The sequence below is a fragment of the Xenia sp. Carnegie-2017 genome, unplaced genomic scaffold (assembly GCF_021976095.1).
Source record: "Xenia sp. Carnegie-2017 unplaced genomic scaffold, XeniaSp_v1 HiC_scaffold_23, whole genome shotgun sequence".
Lineage (NCBI taxonomy): Eukaryota > Metazoa > Cnidaria > Anthozoa > Malacalcyonacea > Xeniidae > Xenia > Xenia sp. Carnegie-2017.
In genome coordinates this window covers 19,749,112-19,769,266 of record NW_025813486.1, presented here as the reverse complement: position 1 = coordinate 19,769,266, position 20,155 = coordinate 19,749,112, and the positions used below count along the sequence as shown (strand labels likewise).

The following is a 20,155-nucleotide window of genomic DNA, read 5'->3' as shown; positions in this document are numbered from 1 at the left end:
GGTTCAACTAAAGTTTGTTCTTAATTTTACGCTTTATTTTTTCTGAAGTCAAAATGATGCAACATGCGGGCGCTGTAACATCGAAACGTCGCTTAAGTGCAATAAATCTTCAATCTTCTTTGAATGTTATCATATTTCATAATAAATTGCCTGTTTTTTTTTATTAAATAAAGATGTGTAAACTGCGAAAAAATATCGTATTTTTCTAATCGTTTTAAACCCCTAGACTGCATATGTGTATTGTGATTTCATTTTGCTTGACATTCCCAAGTCGAAAAATATATATTATCTTATGCGAACTCGGAGTACTAATATTATCGAAGATGTTTAGGTTTCTTGATATTGTAACCATAGAGTTTTATATTGCTCGTTATGGATTTAATCACACAGGTATCTTGTAAACTGCGAAAAAATATTGTATTTTTCTAACCGTTTTAAACCCCTAGACTGCATATGTGTATTGTGATTTCATTTTGCTTGACATTCCCAAGTCAAAAAATATATATTATCTTATGCAAACCCGGAGTACTAATATTATCGAAGATGTTTAGGTTTCTTGATATTGTAACCATAGAGTTTTATATTGCTCGTTATGGATTTAATCACACAGGTATCTTGTAAACTGCGAAAAAATATTGTATTTCTCTATTCGTTTTAAACCCCTAGACTGCATATGTGTATTGTGATTTCATTTTGCTTGACATTCCCAAGTCGAAAAATATATATTATCTTATGCAAACCCGGAGTACTAATATTATCGAAGATGTTTAGGTTTCTTGATATTGTAACCATAGAGTTTTATATTGCTCGTTATGGATTTAATCACACAGGTATCTTGTAAACTGCGAAAAAATATTGTATTTCTCTATTCGTTTTAAACCCCTAGACTGCATATGTGTATTGTGATTTCATTTTGCTTGACATTCCCAAGTCGAAAAATATATATTATCTTATGCAAACCCGGAGTACTAATATTATTGAAGATGTTTAGGTTTCTTGATATTGTAACCATAGAGTTTTATATTGTTCGAATATGGATTTAGTCTCGAGCGTTTTTGGACTTGCTCATTTGGACGTTAGGGCATACATTACTTGTCGTCATCTGTATTTTACTCATTTTACTGAATGCTGATGACGTATTGTACCAGCTAGCTACTTGTCGAAAGGCTTAAAAAGCTTTTGAGTTTTTACGGAGTGTCCATTTTTTTGTGTTTTATCAAAATACTATATGGCTGATATCTGCTGCATCCATATTTGTTTCAAATCCGTGCTTTTTTTTATATTGGGCAAATATTAACATTTCTTGAACAATGTATTAGATGGGTTTGTGAAGCGAGTCGTCGGTATAACGCGAAGCATACTGGAAAGACAACATGAAGAAGTTAATCTTTCTTTTATTTTCATTCGTGGCTGGGTTAAACTTGGTTCCTGGTAGATCAGGTTGGTTGAAGACAGTTGTTTTCTGTATTTATGAACAAAATAGAATTTAACTGTTTATCTTTAGTTGAAAGTTTAGTTTCTGCATCGTTTTACGAGTACTTTAGCTGATTGAACAGAAATAAATGGAGAGTATGTTTACCATAGTTAGACGAAAAAAGACATTCTGTCTGGCTTGGTGGTAAAATTTTTAACCCATTAACTTCAATTGGTCGCTGAAAGCTAATTAAAAAACCAAAAACTTTCCACCTGTGGATAAAAAGTTAACGCTTTTGCTTCGAGTTAATCTTGAAGTGTGAAACTGGTTATCTTACCAAAAATTTGTCTGTTGTTCAAAGATTTCGTTATGCGCTTAGAATTTACATTTGAAAACATAAGACCAAACTGCATTGCTTTGTTTCGAAATGCTCACACTGATGATCTTTTTGCAACAAAATTTCTACAGCCATTTTCCTTGATACCTGAATAGGACGAATATAAGAGACTATATTCTTGTATACTAAACGGTTTCGTTTGTCTTACTCATAAAACTCATAGAAAATTCAGTTTCTGTCAACTAATTATAAAATATAAAATAGAATTGCAGGATGGAATACACTATTAAACCAGGGGCGGATCTAGAGTATGTCAAATCCGTCGCGCGACTGATGTTTGAAATTCAAAAATTACCTATTCATGTTAATTGAAAATTCATTAATTATTCTTACTTTATTATCGCATTTACTTCGTGATAAAAATCCAGCTTTATTTATTATTGAAAACTAATGACTAATCCAATGAATATCTCGTTGGTAACCAGATCAGTTGAATTTTAATCGACCTGGAATAACCGACTGATAAGCGGGGTGGCTTGACTAGTTCGACGGATAAAGGACTCTATGAACGCCAAAAACGCTTATTTTATTGGTCAATGGCCAGATCAGTGGACAGTCTGGAATGGTCTCGACCGATAAGAGGGGTGGCCGGACGTATAAGGGAGTCCAATTGCTATCTTATAATTGGTTCATTTGAATTTTTGTTTTATTGTGATTGGTTTGACGGATTTCGACTGATAGCCAACTGAACTAACATAGTCAATTTCACTGTCTGAGTTGAATGTTTGATCGTTTCATAGTAATTTTTATAAGCATGATAGAAACTAAACTACAATCTGATGCAATTTATGGAAATCTTTTACAAATTGATATATTGACATGAATGTTGCTGTCCAAACTGTGAATTTTTTCAAGAGGGTGAAAAATTTATGGATAAATTGTAAATTCAAAAGAAAGCCAACATTATTTTGAGTTTTATCAGCAAAAATTTACATCTAAAATCTTAAGTAAAGTACAAGTGAAGTGTATGCATGAATGTAATACATCAAAGTCAATTTATGCGAGTGTGTGATGCGATTTATGTCAATATGGCGTATGTTAAGCAGATTGATGCTTCTAAAATTGTTGTTGCCGAAGGACTTTTAGCTATGATTTCTTTAGTGCTTGGGGAATCGTGGCCGTTATATGGCAGCGAAATCCTACATTCCTGCAAATATATTTCAATGGATAAAAAATCTGTAGCCATAAGGCGCCATACTACTATTTACTTTATCATAAACAAATGTTTGGGGCTTTTCAGTTTATGATCATTGATCATTCAATCATTGGACAGTTATACTACATATTGTTTAAGATTTGAGAAAACTAACACTGATTACATGAGAAGCTGTTTACTATAACCTGTGATTTTCAGTCTTTTGAGATCCATGAAGCTTTTTATTTTGACAATTTGACTGGAATGGTATTAAGCCTGAGTATTTCACATACATAAAATGTTGTCCCATGTCACATATTGTCCCCTTTTCTAACTGAACACCTCATGTAGAGATGTAAAAGTGTGTTAATCTACGGCTCATACCAGATTGTTTGCCATAAATTCCAAAGGGCTATTGATGTATGAAAAGCATTTTCTATAAAGTAAAAATGTCTTTCTATGTATGCAGATAAACCTTGTAATTTGGCAAAACAGCAAAGTATTTTTCATGATCACTAGATAATTTTTCTGATGATCATTATAATTTCTAAATTAAATTATTTCAGATTTACATTTAAACGAGCTTTGATCATATGAAAAGATATTTATCATAACCAGTAAGCATGACACATGAACCAATTTTAACATTCATGTAATTATATAATTAAAGACATGTTGGTTACATTCTGTTTGTATTTGCAAATACAATGCTACTAGTGATTGCTATATAGCACACCTTGCAGAAGATAATAGTCTAGTGAAATGGAGGATGTGCAGCAGGGGTACACTAGGAAGGGGTATGCAGCAGGGGGTACACTAGGAAGGATGTGCAGCAGGGGTACACTAGGAAGGGGTATGCAGCAGGGGGTACACTAGGGAGGATGTGCAGCAGGAAGTTCACTAGGAAGGGGTATGCAGCAGGGGGTACACTAGGAAGGATGTGCAGCAGAGGGTACACTAGAGAGGATGTGCAGCAGTTAATTAAACGTGACGTAGGATTGTGGCTTTAGTAGAACGTCTTTAACGTATACTTAATTAAGCATGACGTAGCGATTGCGGTATTGCAGCCAGTGAGATTGCTTACTCCTGCCATGGAAACTTTTCTCTGCACACTTATGGAGGATTCAGCGAAATCTGTTGTTAGAATAAGAAAGACTGCAAGGAAACCTGCAAAATAGGATTGTAATTGAAATTCGTTATTCTTATCTTTTGAGGTGCAACTTTCAACTCTACAGATGGCCCAACACTCGATCCTACTATTGACCACACAACCGCTAACCGTACTGTCGACCCCATTGTTGACCAGGTGCTTGACTCAAACGTTTCCGCTACTGCTGACCCTACGTTCGAGCCTGTTGTTTCCACAACTGCCAATATAACTGCTCCCACTACTAAGGCTACTATTAAAGCTACTACGGAGGCTACAACTAAGGCTACTACTAACGCTACTACGGAGGCTACTACTGTGGCTGCTACGGAAGCTACTACTGTGGCTGCTACGGAAGCTACTAGTAAGTTTTGATTTGGATAAGTTTTGAATTTTTTGTTGGTAAAATGGTTAATATGAATCACCAGGGTTCTGGAGGGGGAGGGGTGACAGGTTTCTGGAGGGGGAGGGATGGCATGGTCCTGAGGGGAGGGGTGACAAGGTTCTGTAGGGGGAGGGATGACATGGTCATAGTTTAGATAACTGTATAGTAAACTGACAACAGTGACATTGATAACAGCTATGACAGTAAAAGTACGGGGGCCGGTTGTACAAAGCCTGGATAGCGTTATCCAATGGATAGCAAGTTTTTTTAAACTTTTATAAAACCTTTTAAAAAGCAAAAAGTATGCGATTCGAACTGAAAAATCGTTGAAATAAAATATTGTTTCCAAGGTCACGAAAGTTCTTCGTCGTATGAAAAATACAAACACATTTTTTACAAGTTTGAAAATTTTTGCTATCCAATGTATAACGCTATCCAGGCTTCGTGCAACCGGCCCCTGTATTATATCAAATAAAACAATTCATTGTATTTCCTCTTCTTTCATTCCTCTTGTGTTTGTTTTCCATAACCTGTGGTCAACTAGCATATTGGACTGATTTAAAATTCCTATTTTTGTAGAGAATCACACAATGGAAGCCGTAATGCCGACGGTAAATCCTTGCTTGAATGAGACGTGCTCCTATAGGTCAGTTTGTGTACCAAACGGTAGTCTACCTATGTGTCTTTGTCTCTCTGACTGTCCTGTCACGGTGAAACCCGTCTGTGGAACTGACGGCGTGACGTATGAAAACGAGTGCCGCCTGAACGAAAAAGTCTGTAAACAACAAGTGATTATCGATATTGCTTCCATTGGAGAATGTCGTAAGTTCATTGCTATTTGATCTACTGTCTATGTTATTACTTAATCTGACCGTCACATGCCTGTCGTACAACGGTGTGCACTAGGAAGGGGTATGCAGCAGGGGTTCACTAGCAAGGATGTGCAGCAGGATGTTCACTAGGAAGGGGTATGAAGCAGAGGGTACACTAGAGAAGATGTGCAGCAGTTAATTAAACGTGACGTAGGATTGTGGCTTTAGTAGAACGTCTTTAACGTATACTTAATTAAGCATGACGTAGAGATTGCGGTGTTGCAGCCAGTGCGATTGCTTACTCCTGCCATACAAACTTTTCTCTGCACACTTATGTATGATTCAGCGAAATCTGTTGTTAGAATAAAAAAGACTGCAAGGAAACCTGCAAAATAGGATTGTAATTGAAATTCGTTATTCTTATCTTTTGAGGTGCAACTTTCAACTTTACAGATGCCCCAACACTCGATCCTACTATTGACCGCACGACCGCTAACCGTACTGTCGACCCCACTGTTGACCAGGTGCTTGTCTCAAACGTTTCCACTACTGCTGACCCTACGTCCGAGCCTGTTGTTTCCACAACTGCCAATATAACTGTTCCAATAACCAATGCTACTACGGAGGCTACAACGGAGGCTACAACTAGGCCTACTACTAACGCTACTACGGAGGCTACAACTAAGCCTACTATTAACGCTACTACGGAGGCTACAACTAAGCCTATTACTAACGCTACTACGGAGGCTGCAACTAAGCCTACTACTAACGCTACTACGGAGGCTACAACTAAGCCTACTACTAGCGCTACTACGGAGGCTACAACTAAGCCTACTACTAACGCTACTACGGAGGCTACAACTAAGCCTACTACTAAAGCTACTACGGAGGCTACAACTAAGCCTACTACTAACGCTACTACTAAGGCTACTACTGTGGCTACTACTAAAGCCACTACTAAGGCTACTACTAACGCTACTACTGTGGCTACTACAGAGGCTACTACTAAGGCTACAACTAAGCCTACTACTAACGCTACTACAGAGGCTACTACTCAGGCTACAACTAAGGCTACAACTAAGGCTACTACCAAGGCTACTACAGAGGCTACTACCTATGCCCCTACCGTTGACTTATGTGCTAATGGCTATGGTATATGTGGTTTCTACTCCAAATGTCAAGTCATTCGAGGTCAACCTGAATGTGTTTGTCCAGAGTTGTGTCCGACTATCTTCTCGCCAGTATGTGGATCTGATGGAAAAACATATCAAAATAATTGTTCGTTAAAAAGAGAAGTCTGCGAAGAACAGGAAATCATCACTTTTGTAAAAAATGGTCCATGTTGTAAGTTTTGACTTGGTGTATTTTTGAGTTTCGAGTACTTGTATCTAATGTGAAACACAAGTAAGAATTACAATGGAGGCAGGATTTTTTTGAAGGAGTTTCTTTAATATTTACCATAAACCAAAGTGTTACAAAATCATGGTTTTGTCATGCATTTTTCTATTTTTCTCTTCGCATATTAAGATTCCCCGTGTGATGCTGTGAAATGTTGCTGTGGAGCGACTTGTAAAAGCGTAAACAACATTGCATGGTGTCAATGTGACTTTACCTGTAGTTCAGTTTACAGTCCAGTCTGTGGTACAGACGGTAGAACATACAACAATAAATGTGCATTGAGACTTTCCGCATGTCAAACACGGGATCTGAGCCTGAGACTGGCTTCTTTCGGACCATGTAAGTTAATAAGAATATAGTTTACTTAGTGGAGAAATTACTGCTGATCTGATCGATAAGGGACGAGGTTGTACAAGTTCAGGGCCGGATTAGGATATGCGGAGTCCCTGGGCAGCAAAAATACGTAAAGGCCCCTTTCCTTTACTCTAAAGGCTATGGGCTGCCAAGATTTTCAATGGCAAAATTTAAATACAAATTTTGTAAAACATCTGATGAAAGTATAAACGTCGAATATAGCATATAAAGCATTTGCATACGATGATCGAATGCTACTTGAGGTATAGTACTTAGTGGGATTTGATTCTGGCAGTCTTTTATAAAAATACATTCTTCGACTTTGCTATAAATATAACTATGAACTTACAACTATAAACTTTATTTTCGAAAACTGAAATCGACCTAACGAGTAAACAAAATATTTTTCCTTGTTCTGTAAATAATGTGGAGGCCCTTGATTGTGTAGACCCCTGGGCGGCTGCCCAGTATTGTCCTTTGGCTAATCCGGCCGTGCAGAAGTTTGCTTTTTGGATATGCTAATCCTTGCTTGGTAAAAATCAGAATTGTGTAATCCAGCAAAGTGCGAAGATCATATCCTCATTTAATTAAAAAATCAGAATTAATACGTACTATCATTATAAAGAAAGCCTTTCACAAAACTGCATTTATATTTGTCTTAATTTATCTGACTAATTCATTTCAGATTTGTGTTAATTTGTTTAACTAATTCATTGTACATTTCTGTTAATTTATTTCTTTTAAGGTCCAACTGTCCCACGTACTTTTCCTTCTACTGTTCGCTCTAATGAGTCCTCTACTGTTCCCACCACTTCCCCTCGCACCCTACCCCCTACCACCGCTCCTGATCGTCTCGCTACGCTATTTCCTCCTGTTAGTTTGTGTGGTATTGGAATGTGTGGTTTCTACTCCAAATGTCAAGTCATTCGAGGTCGACCTCAATGTGTTTGTCCAGAGTTCTGTCCAGCCATCTACTCGCCAGTGTGTGGATCTGATGGAAAATCGTATTTGAACAAATGTTCGTTAAAGAGAGAAAGCTGCGATGAACAGAAAATAATCACCATTAAGAAATATGGACTATGTGGTATGTGTTACTCTGCCTAAGTTATGTATTTTTGATATGGCAGACAAATGAAGCACAACATTAAAACATTTCACCGGCAAAATTATTTTAGTGCTCACAGTATGAAAACTTCAACTTCATTTTTTTAAAAAATCCCGTGCCTTTAATCCATCAAAACTAAAACTGTGGTCATTCATGTATTCTACACATTAGATTCTACTTCTTGTGGTTGGAAAAAATGTAAATATTTCTCCAAATGCAAAATCGTCCGAGATATGCCCAAGTGTGTGTGCCCAGAACGATGTGATGGTCTCAAGTTTCCAGTTTGCGCCTCAGACGGTAACACTTATAAAAGTGTATGCGATTTTAAACGGGCAAGTTGCTTGGCTGGAAAAGCGATGAAAATTGTTCGATTTGGAGCTTGTCGTAAGTTGATCTTCTTTCTGTGTTGTTGCTAACTTCCTTTAGATGGGGAAGAAAAGTGTGGGCATAAAATATGAGACATGAAGCTCGTTTTTAATTTTCTCTAGAAATAATAAACAAATAAACCTAATATCCCACGACTTTTTAACGTAGTACCTGATTAAAGTGAATGTGTTTAAAGTTTGAACCCGATAGTATCGTTACATGTTTGTAGATGTAGATCGTCCAGGTCAGTAGAGTCCTGAGAAGGACTGTTGTTGTTGATGTTGACTGGCGTTTCGACATCTTTAGCGGCAGTCATCTTCAGAGTCGAGTGAGGAATAAACGTTAGGTTTAATGGTTATAAAAAATACAGTGAACCTGACATTTACTACACAATTGACTCTAAAGATGATTACCGCTGTGGTTGTTGAAACGTTAGTCAACACCAACATAAACAGTTCTTCTCAAGACTCCACTAACCAGGAAGATCTACATCTTCAAACATGTAGCAACAAGCGACTGTACCCAGTAAAACCAATGTATCCACGAACACACGCCTGTTCAACCACGATTTTACCTTGTAGTGCACAGCTGTACCTAGAAATAAACGCATTTATCTTTTATTACAATACTGTACATAGTAATACCCAACTGTATCTATAAGCACCTGGCTATATTAATTACTTAGTGCTTAACAATGAACTAATAATGCATTAGCTTTATGACATGTTTCATTTAGAGCCATTAGGACGATGTCCGATTCCCAAAAATTGCAATAAAAACTGTGATCATAATATTTGCGCTCAAAGTGGTAAACTTTGTTGTTGCGATGGATGTTCTCTCGTCTGTACCAACAAAGTGTGGAGTTTTCAATTCCGTAAGTTTGCTGACTGCAATTTTTGTATTTTGTAAATTTTGCATATCGTCACGTTACAAACTTTCCTGCCTTGGTAATATTTTTTTAATTTTGGTTTGCCTATCGGTGTGTTAATTCGGTGTTCATTACCGACGTCAATTGACAAATCAAAAACGACTCTAAATGTTCAATGTTAGATTTTATGTAAAAAAATTTGACTGTTTTTTAAATAATGCTAATTATTTTCTCTTTTTCTCAAAACTCCCAAAAGTGGCTTAGGCAAAAAGTTAATACCGTGACGATATGATGTGAAAAACAGCGTATTTAGTTCACGATAACAGTAATAGACAAGTTAAAAATGTTTATCTTCGTTTTGACCCATGTTCGACAACAATATTGTCGCCATGTTGTTGTCGTTCAATCAAGAACTTGTGTTTTTTAACCATCGCTTGGCGACTTAATTCTAATTTATATTTGTTGTTTCGGTTGATGATATGTTTATGACACGATAATTTATTCCCTAGGTCGTTACTTGTGCCCCTCAGATCCGTTGGGCTGCCGTAACAACGACGATTGTACTGGCGGAATGATTTGCTGTAATACTGGATGTACAAAACGTTGTGTTGCACCCAGGCCAAAGCTGGTATAAGCATAATTTTACAAGTCATAGACAGTCCTAAAACTTTATATATAATTGAGTAATTTTGAACACTAAACGTTTCGACATTAAGCGTTAACATTAAACGTATTTAGAATTTCGTGAAGTCAGTTTCTTGTATTTGTTTCTGTACGCAATTTAAGCATTGTTTGAACACTTTTTTGTTTTGACTAAGGCATTAGCAACATAATTGTTCTTCGTGTTGTGTGAAAGCGAATATAAAAGCATTTTTCAAGAGTTATTTTCATCATGGAGACGGTTGAGTTTTTTAACTGTCTCCTCTGTGCTCAGTGCATCCTGTTATTGTATACACTCTCCTACTCTGCCAGTGTATAATGATGAAAAAGTTAAGCAGTCAAGTTTATCATACAAATTCTTGACTTTCCGTTCAGACATGTTGGGAGTCTTATTTGTAAAAGAAAATTTCATGATTTTCATTAGTGTATTGTGAGCACTAATGTTGACCGGGGCGAGCAACAAATACACGTCTTTGTATATTACATGTCTTTGTTTGAAGTACAAAAGTTTTGAGTTTGCTCTTAGTGCTCTTGAGAATTGAACATAAAATTCTAAAAGGAAAATCTGCACAATAATTCACCCGTTGGCTTAGCATGGTGATCGAGCATTGAAAAGTTAACAATTAACCAACTTTAAAATGACGTTTTTTGATAAACCCTATTTTGTATTTTTTACCTTTTTGTGTTTACTTACATTTTACGTACTTGTATAATTTGCATATTTCTTGGCTCATTTATAACTTGTGTGCATTCATCAGTTTCATTTGCAAAAGGCAAATATCGTACGAAGAAGACACTCAATCTGCATTTTACATATTTACGACGACATGGCAAACATCAAGTTTGTTTTTCTTTTATTATTGGCGACTGACTTTGTAACTTGCACTCGGGCGTTCGGAGGTATGAAACTAAATTTTTACTAAAATGAGCAGTATTTTCAAGTTTTGGGGCAAGTTCAGGGCGGTTTTCGTAAATTCCTCCGAATCTCACCTACCCATGACTTGAAGTAAAATATTGTTCGCATTATCATTATTATTATTTTTCAAGCCTTTGGTACTGTAGACGCTTGGTGCTATATTTGCTCGACCGACGCGTTCGTCATTATGCCACAATTGTAATAATGCTCCTGTACTTAACAAAACAGGCGTTGTTTTTGCTAGAAAATATGTACAACATTGTATAGAATTAAAACTTGTAATTTTTTCATGGTTTTTAATTGTTGGATTTAATCAATATCAAAGTATATAATCCATTTTTGAACGTGGAATATTATCGCCAAAATATTGTACATTTGTTGTTATGAGAATTACGACGCTAAAGGATACTTTTAGTAGAATTTTTGTGTTTTATGTTTTTAGTGTTTTCCAAAATTCATCGTTTGCGATGTATGTTCAAACGTTGTCCACCAAACACGAGATGTATTTTAGTTAACAATACAGCCGCTTGCTCGTGTCCCAAGTCTTGTGATAGGCGATATTCTCCAGTTTGTGGCAACAACTGGAAAACTTACAATAACTACTGCCAACTAGTTGAACAGTCATGCAAGGACAAAAGCAGAAGACTCAGATTGTTATACTACGGAACTTGTAAGTCATGCTGTAACGACGATGCGAGTTTTTATATGTAAATTTTTTGTTTTGAATGAGACAGTGGCGATGTTTACAACGACGAAGCAAAGTTTTGGAGTGATCATAAAGTTTACCTTGTTTAAATTCACCTTATTTAATAGTTATTTTAACAGGGATAGGTTTGCCATAGCCTGGGTTTGGGTCATTTACTAAATACCAAGTTTTCTTTCTTTAGAAACCTTCTAAAAAAGAAAAACTGACTTTTGAACTGGACTATCATAAGTAAAAAAAACCAAATTTTAATCCAAACGTCGCTGTTCTCCGTTTTTTCATTCGCTTTAAAATATCATTATTTAAGAATAGCGCTTTCCGAGATTTGCCCATTGAACTAAAATGCGCGGAACGCTACCTGAATAAAATAATTGAAGCCAAATTTAACACCCAGACACGCGTGTTTAGTGTTTCGAGATTCTCTCGCGAGGTTCAAATAGCGTGAACTACACACACGCGTGTATGGGTGTAAGATTGGCTTAAAAAAATCATCACACTTTTGTTACTGTACTTAATGTTTTAGTTTTTGGCTGCCATTTTCATTCATTTTTTAGGTGCAGCCGGTAGTTGCAGGCGAACTCGTTGGAGTCATATGGTTTGCCCATATTACAGTGTTTGCCAATTAAATAACGGCCTGCCTCGCTGTGTGTGCCCTGCATATTGTACAGGCATGTATAAACCAGTTTGTGGCTCTGATAGAAGGACGTACAGGAATCTCTGTGAACTAAAAAGGATTGCTTGCCAGAAAAGAAGGATAGTTGTAGAGAAACACAAAGGAAATTGTCGTAAGTTTTCACAACGGTATCTCAAAAATCACATGAATACTTCCTAGTTGTATGTTGTTATCCTAATTTGTCTTGTCTTTATCTTCGCTCATCAACTTTATCTCATGTCCTTCCTATTCTTCTCAAATTTTTCAATTTGATCCAACAGGACCAGATCCTTGCGCTAAAAAAGAATGTTGCTGTGGTGGTGAATGTCGCTTGAACGAGAAAAATGAAGCCGTTTGTACCTGCAATATTTTCTGCAGAATGGTGCAGGAATTTCCAGTTTGTGGATCGGATGGGCGAACATACGGGAGTGCTTGTAGCCTGCGCAGTGCAGCCTGCGCACGACAAGACCCAACGCTCAGATCAGGAGTCGGATGTAAGATGTATTTTTGTTTTTATATTGTAAAAAGCACACTGATTTATCTGCGCAGCTGGGGGTTGTTTTGCGAATCCCGGCGCATAGGCCGAGTGCATAAAGCCTGGGAACTAGCCCTGTTTACTAGAGAAAATTTCCAAGCGTTTTAAATAGGTTGCAACATTTGCTTAGCCAAGAAGAAATTTTTTTACTGAGCGAAGATTTTTTGTCATCATTCTCGAGATAGTTAAATTTTCATGGTTGTTGTCAATAAAATTAGGATTTCTCACTTAACTAAGACAGACATAGGCGTACGGGAGCTATCGTTTCTGGGGGAGGGGGGTCCAGTAAATATATTCCCCAACTCACGATGAACGTTCTGCTATATTTTCGCCCAACTAACGTTCAAAAATTGCCCAACTTTTCAGTGTTCAAACTTTCTGGGGAGTGGACAGAAGTCTTGTGCAAAGAATACATTACTAATATACAAAAGGTCTTCTGCATGTGAGATTTTTTTACTTGGTTTGTGTTGATCATGCTACTTAGCACAAATTATTTATTTTTTATCGTATTTTGTTTTCTCGCATTCCTCGACACAAATTATGCTTCCACGACTAAACTATAGCTTAGTACGCACATGGTGTCTTTCCTAGGTTGGGCAACTAGAAATACAACGATCACTACCACGATCACTACCACACCGAGTCCATGTGAGAACAAAACGTGTGATTTCTTCGCAAAATGTGAGGTGATAAATGGTACAGCGACTTGTGTGTGTCCTTCTTCGTGTTCTTCAAACACTAGTGCTGTTTGTGGATCAAATGGTGTTACGTACAACAATCGTTGTGAGTTGCAACGGGACAGCTGCAACAAACGGCAAACGATTGGTGTGGTCAAGTTTGTACCATGTAAGTGTAGAGCAAAGTATTGACTATGGATCACTCTGGTGTCGCGAACATTTAAAAGTTGTGTTTTTTATGGCGTAAATTATTCATCGTGTCTTTTTTAGGTTCTTGCCCCATTCCCAGAATTTGTCTTATATATTGTGACGAGAAGGAGTGCGCGAAGAATGGAGAGATCTGTTGCTGTCGAGGATGTGGATTTGTTTGCACCAAGCCAATTAAACGCTTTGGTAAGTAGTCGAAGCTTTTCAAATTGACGTTTAATTGAGTTTTTTTATTGTTTCAACCAAAGACATCTCGAAAATCTTGATACCTATTGATACCTCTAGATGCCTTGTTATATCTTTTGGTCCTTCTCGATTCCTTTTGATGCTTTTCAATACCTCGATCACAAGTATTACTAAGTTCCATTTCTTCCATTATATACAGCCTCATGCTCAGGTTGGCTCCAATTTAGGGCCTTGTCATTTCAACTGTTAGCCCTACCCCCTGAATACTATCGCTGCAAAATTTTAAAATTTAGACTTCAGTAATTTCTTACATTTTAAATGATAAATTTGTTGTATTTTTCAGTATAAAATAATGAAGGATTTATGTCGTCATGAGCAACAATTTACGCAAAATACATTTCATAACAAGAATAGGTTTTCGAGATATTGCTAACTGAATAAGACAGTTTAGCGTTTTAAAAAAGAGAACTCGTTCCATTCACTTAAATGATGCTAGTCCTATATATCTGGGCCCCTTATCGATGCCTATTGGTTGGTCTGCTTTTAAACTTCTTTGAAAGGCAAAGTTTCGCCAAGACAGGGCTTGGTATGAAGTCAAACTATATACAAAGAGCATTATTGTCTACCTTGTTCTATATTTACATAAAAGTACATTGTTTGTAAATATTTTATTTTTTTGGATATTTAATATTTGTGTTTCTTAAGGTCGTTCTGTTTGTCCCCCAACCAACGATACTTGCTCACAAAACAGCGATTGTCCTAACGGAAAGGTGTGTTGTGTGGATGGATGCATAAAGCAATGTCTGACACCGATAGTCAGCGGTGATGAGGAAATGAAGAACAAGTAATTGATGTAACAAGAAACGAAAGTGGCTTTTATTCTGGTCTCATACGTTTACAATAGATTTATTTTTGCAAAAAATTGCTGTTTTCTAAAATTGTTGACATTCTGCTAGAGATTCACATCAAATAAAGTAGAAGTGTGTTTATCTATATGTCTATCGGTTTTTGTTCTATCTATTTATAATAATTTTACAAGTGGAAGACAGTTTCTTTATATATAGAAAATTCGGCAAACTGAAAATCTGTTGAGATTTATTTCATGAAAATTGTAAAAAGTTGAGGAATTTTAAACATCAGCCCAGACCAAAAACACAAACTGTTTCCAAAAATCCGTGAAATCAGTTCTTTGCATTTGATTTCTGTTTTTGTTTTGACTCAGGCATAGCAACGTAATTGTTCTTCGTGTTGTGTGAAAGCGAATATAAAAGCATTTTTCAAGAGTTATCTTCATCATGGAGACGGTTGAGTTTTTTAACTGTCTCCTCTGTGCTCACTGCATCCTGTTATTGTATACACTCTCCTACTCTGCCAGTGTATAATGATGAAAAAGTTAAACAGTCAAGTTTATCATACAAATTCTTGACTTTCCGTTCAGACATGTTGGGAGTCTTATTTGTAAATGAAAATTTCATGATTTTCATTAGTGTATTGTGAGCACTAATGTTGACGGGGGCGAGCAACATAAGGGTTTGCACCTTGTATATTCCATGTCTTTGTTTGAAGCACAAAAACTTTTAGTCCGCTTATAGTGCTCTTGGGATTTAAGTCATTGAACATAAAATTCTGATAGAAAAATCTGTACAATTCTTCACCTGTTGGCTTCGCATACTGATCAGGCATTGAAAAATCAACAAATGGTAAATTTGTAAAGGTCTTTTTCATACATTCTATATTTTATCTGATTTTTAACATTTTTGCTTGGAACATTTACATATTATGCACTTGTATCATTTGCATGTTTCTTTGTTCATGTATAACGTTCTTCATTCATCATTTGCACTTGTAAAAGGCAAATATCATTTAGCAAAGACATTCTATAAAATTTATAGTACAAATTCCCCGCGACATGGCAAACGTCAAGTTTGTTTTTCTTTTACTACTGGCGACTAAGTTTGTCATCAGCACTCAGGCATTTGCAGGTATGACTTTTATGTAACCAAATGTTTATTAAAATGGGCGGTGTTTTTAAGGTTTGAGACAAGCACAGGGCGGTATTCATATCATGAATTCCTCCGAATATTTCCATAGTTGTTTTTCACAATGTACAACTGTACAGAATTGTACAGAATCAGCAATTGTGATTTTGTCAAAGTATTTAATTGTTGGATTTACTTAAAGTCAAAATAGGTAATCCTTTCTCATGGAATATTATCCCCAAAATATTGTACAATTGTTGTTATCAGAAATACGACGCCTAAGGAAACTTTCAGTGGAATTTTTGTGTTTTATGTTTTTAGTGTTTTCCAAAATTCATCGTTTGCGATGTATGTTCAAACGTTGTCCACCAAACACAAGATGTATTTTAGTTAACAATACAGCCGCTTGCTCGTGTCCCAAGTCTTGTGATAGGCGATATTCTCCAGTTTGTGGCAACAACTGGAAAACTTACAATAACTACTGCCAACTAGTTGAACAGTCATGCAAGGACAAAAGCAGAAGACTCAGATTGTTATACTACGGAACTTGTAAGTCATGCTGTAACGACCATGCGAGTTTTTTATATGTAATTTTGTTGTTTTGAATGAGATAATGGATATATTTACAAGAAGCTAAGTTTTAAAGTGATCGTAAGATTTGCTTTGTTTTAATTCACTATATTTAAGAATTTATTTTCCATTTTTTTTATCCGCTTTAAAAATCGTTATTTAAAGTCAGCGCTTTCCTAGCTTTGTCCGATAAACATAGCAGTACTACTACCACATCTATGTTTTGTCCATTGATGATTTCGTCCAGCTGGTTAATGTGATGGTATTTCATGTGAAATGAAATGCTTTAAACTTTACTTAATTGCTGGTTGGCTTACTAAACTTTGATTGGCAGTTTTAGTTTTTGGATGTCATTTTGCCTTCATTTTTTAGGTGCAGCAGGCAGTTGCAGGCGAACTCGTTGGAGTCATATGGTTTGCCCATATTACAGTGTTTGCCAATTAAATAACGGCCTGCCTCGGTGTGTGTGCCCTGCATATTGTACAGGCAAATATAAACCAGTTTGTGGCTCTGATAGAAGGACCTACAGGAACCTCTGTGAACTAAAAAGGATTGCTTGCAGAAAAAGAAGGATAATTTTAGCAGAACACAAAGGAAATTGTCGTAAGTTTTCACAACGGCTTATAAAAAATCACACGATTATTTCCTAGTTGTATGTTGTTATCCTAATTTGTCTTGTCTTTATCTTCACTCATCAACTTTATCTCATGTCCTTCCTATTCTTCTCAAATTTTTTCAATTTGAACCAACAGGACCAGATCCTTGCGCTAAAAAAGAATGTTGCTGTGGTGGTGAATGTCGCTTGAACGAGAAAAATGAAGCTGTTTGTACCTGCAATTTTGGTTGCATCTTACTCTTTGATCCAGTTTGTGGATCAGATGGACGAACATACGGGAATGCTTGTGGCCTGCGCAGTGCAGCCTGCGCACGACAAGACCCAACGCTCAGGGTCGTTAGCAGAGGAGCATGTGAGATTTATTTTTGTTTTCGCGCTGTCATAAGAACGCTGATTTAGCTCTACACCTGAGGGTTGTCTTGTGGGGCATGTGGCTGAGTGCGTAAAGCCTGGGGACTAGCCTTGTCCACTGGAAAAAATTTCCCAGCGTATTAAAAAGGTTGCTACATTTACCTGAGAAAATTAAACTTTTGTTTCTATTGAGGGAAGGTTTATTTTATAAATGGCAAGATAAGATTTCTTACCTTATCAAGACAGTTTCAAAAATCGAAAAATTGTCGTCCATGAAGGTTTTTTGCAACTCGCTCCAGCCTCTTGCAGACACTTATTTTAAGATTAAAATGGCAATAGTTCAATGACTAGCTCTATAAATTGGCAGAAAACTTGTGCAAAGTATATGTATATATATATACAAAGTGTATAACAATGTGCCCTCCCCGCTATCACCATATTAAAATGGTGACTCCTGCACTTGGGACACAGGATGTACGGTTACACATTGTATGGATTGTTTTGTAGAGTCACTAGAGCGCTCAAACCTATAAAGGTGAGCTTTGCATAAAGCGAAAGCGGTGAACGTTCTCTGCACTGTCTCATGGCCGAAAAAAAGGCATATAAACCTTACATAAAAACGAATCACGATTTCCCTTTATACACACACATATATGTATATATATATATACATATATAGGTTTATATGCCTTTGCTTAGGCCGTGAGGCAGTGCAGAGAACTGAGGTAATTGCAAAACTGAGGAGCAAAGTAATGACGTAACCGCTTACGCAAAAATGAATGATGACGATCTTCTGTATGTAAGAGTTCTTTTGCCCTTTTTTGTGTTGATCATTTTACTTAACACAAATTCTATATTTTTTACTGTATTTTGTTTTCTTGCATTCCTCTAAATAAATTATGCTTCCACGACTAAACTATAGCTTAGTACGAGCATGGTGTCTTTCCTAGGTTTGGCAACTAGAAATACAACGATCACTACTACGATCACTACCACACCGAGTCCATGTGAGAACAAAACGTGTGATTTCTTCGCAAAATGTGAGGTGATAAATGGTACAGCGACTTGTGTGTGTCCTTCTTCGTGTTCTTCAAACACTAGTGCTGTTTGTGGATCAAATGGTGTTACCTACAACAATCTTTGTGAGTTGCAACGAGACAGTTGCAACAAACAGCAAACGATTAACGTTACCAAGTTTTTTTCATGTAAGTGATTAAGTATGGTGGCTTGTATAAACTATGTAGGTGGTGTGGTAAGCATATAGATTATCTAGGTGTGGTGGTAATCATATAGATTATGTAGGTGTGGTGAACATGTAAATATAGTTGCAAATATTGCAAATATTGACGATGTAAACGTGGTGGTAAGTATATACAATGGATTTGTGACTACAGAGGGCAGACAAGTTGCAAGCAAAAGAAAGAAATCAGAGTTTCCAATAACGAAACATGTGATGAACATTTTCAAAGTTACTTTTACTGTGTAAATATTTCATTGCTTTTTTTTAGGTTCTTGCCCCATTCCCAGAATGTGTTTGGTGTTCTGTGACAGGGAGGACTGTGCAAGAAGGGGACAGCTTTGTTGTTGTCAAGGATGTGGGCTAGTTTGCACAACACCGATTATCCGATTGGGTTAGTGTTTGAAGCTTTAGAAATGGATATTTCATCAAGATTGTTGGTGCTTTTAAAATGGAGGTTCAATCAAGTTTGTTGATTGATCAAACTAAGAATATGTTTTAATACCTCTCCATACCTTTTTACACCTCTTTATACCTATTGATGCCTCTCGCTATTTTTTCATACTTCTAGATCCCTATCCATACCTCTTGATACCTTTATACCTCTCAGTCCTTCTCTATACTTTTTGATGCCCTCGATGTCTCAAAAATACCTCTCTATCCCTTTTCTTCCAAAAATGTACAAGTCCTTAATTCGCATTTATTTTGTATGACGAAATGAAGGACAATCTCCCGTCAACACAGGATTTGTAGGAATTGTAATTCGTAAATAATTTTAAGTGAAAACATATTAACTTGTCTTATTCAATTTAATAATTATCACTACTTGTGTCTTTCTTAGGTCGTTCCGTTTGTCCTCCGGCCAACAATACTTGCTCACGAGACAGCGATTGTCCTAACGGAAAAGCTTGTTGCCTAACTGGATGCATAAGATCATGTTTCACGCCAATAGTCAGTGGTGATGAGGAAATAAATAATTACTAATTGATGTTACAATGAAACGATACTGACTTTTATTCTTGTTTCTTGTGTTTATCTTTACAAAACAATTTTTGTTAACTACAATTGTTGACATTCTCTTACAGATCTGCATTAAATAATGTATTAGACTACTAGTGCGTTGATCATTCTTTCTATAGGCTTCGTTCTATCTATTAGCGTAGCCCGGTGAGCGGAAATCTCGGTGGCAAGGGGGGAGAGTCGAGAGGACAATTACATTGCACATTTCTTGCAGAAATCTGATTATTTATGAGCTATTTTGTTGCTGTTGTCATAAATACTCTAGAACAGCCTTCATCTATCCCAGTTTTCAGTGAATCGATTTTTGAAAACAGGCAAATAAGATACACAGAATATTCATGGTTTGCAGTCATGATTTTACACAAAAAATGTAAAATCCATGATCAGAACTGACGAATGTCGTGGTCTGTTTGATGATTGGATGCAGTCAGCTTAGATCATTAAAGTACATAAATGACAATATGA

The 20,155-nt window shown here is 36.6% G+C and overlaps 1 protein-coding gene across 1 annotated transcript; it reads left to right on the top strand.

Annotated features, from left to right (window-relative positions):
* Positions 1–1,328: 1,328 nt before the first annotated feature.
* On the top strand, positions 1,329–19,782 carry LOC124449321. Its single transcript, XM_047000255.1, has 24 exons — positions 1,329–1,440; positions 4,161–4,457; positions 5,058–5,300; positions 5,723–6,634; positions 6,818–7,027; positions 7,788–8,126; positions 8,319–8,531; positions 9,250–9,387; positions 9,891–10,013; positions 10,789–10,941; positions 11,400–11,627; positions 12,215–12,445; positions 12,594–12,806; positions 13,439–13,693; positions 13,795–13,917; positions 14,623–14,761; positions 15,551–15,617; positions 15,785–15,899; positions 16,218–16,445; positions 16,839–17,069; positions 17,219–17,434; positions 18,384–18,638; positions 18,942–19,064; positions 19,512–19,782. The coding sequence occupies exons 1-24, from the start codon at positions 1,374–1,376 to the stop codon at positions 19,652–19,654; spliced, it is 5,262 nt and encodes a 1,753-aa protein (XP_046856211.1). The 5' UTR covers positions 1,329–1,373; the 3' UTR covers positions 19,655–19,782.
* Positions 19,783–20,155: the final 373 nt, after the last annotated feature.

Coding starts and splice junctions, on each gene's coding strand:
- LOC124449321 (XM_047000255.1), top strand. CDS start 1,374: ATGAAGAAGTTAATCTTTCTTTTATTTTCATTCGTGGCTGGGTTAAAC. Junction 12,807..13,438: donor GCTCAGATCAGGAGTCGGAT/GTAAGATGTATT, acceptor TGTCTTTCCTAG/GTTGGGCAACTAGAAATACA. Junction 17,435..18,383: donor GGTCGTTAGCAGAGGAGCAT/GTGAGATTTATT, acceptor TGTCTTTCCTAG/GTTTGGCAACTAGAAATACA.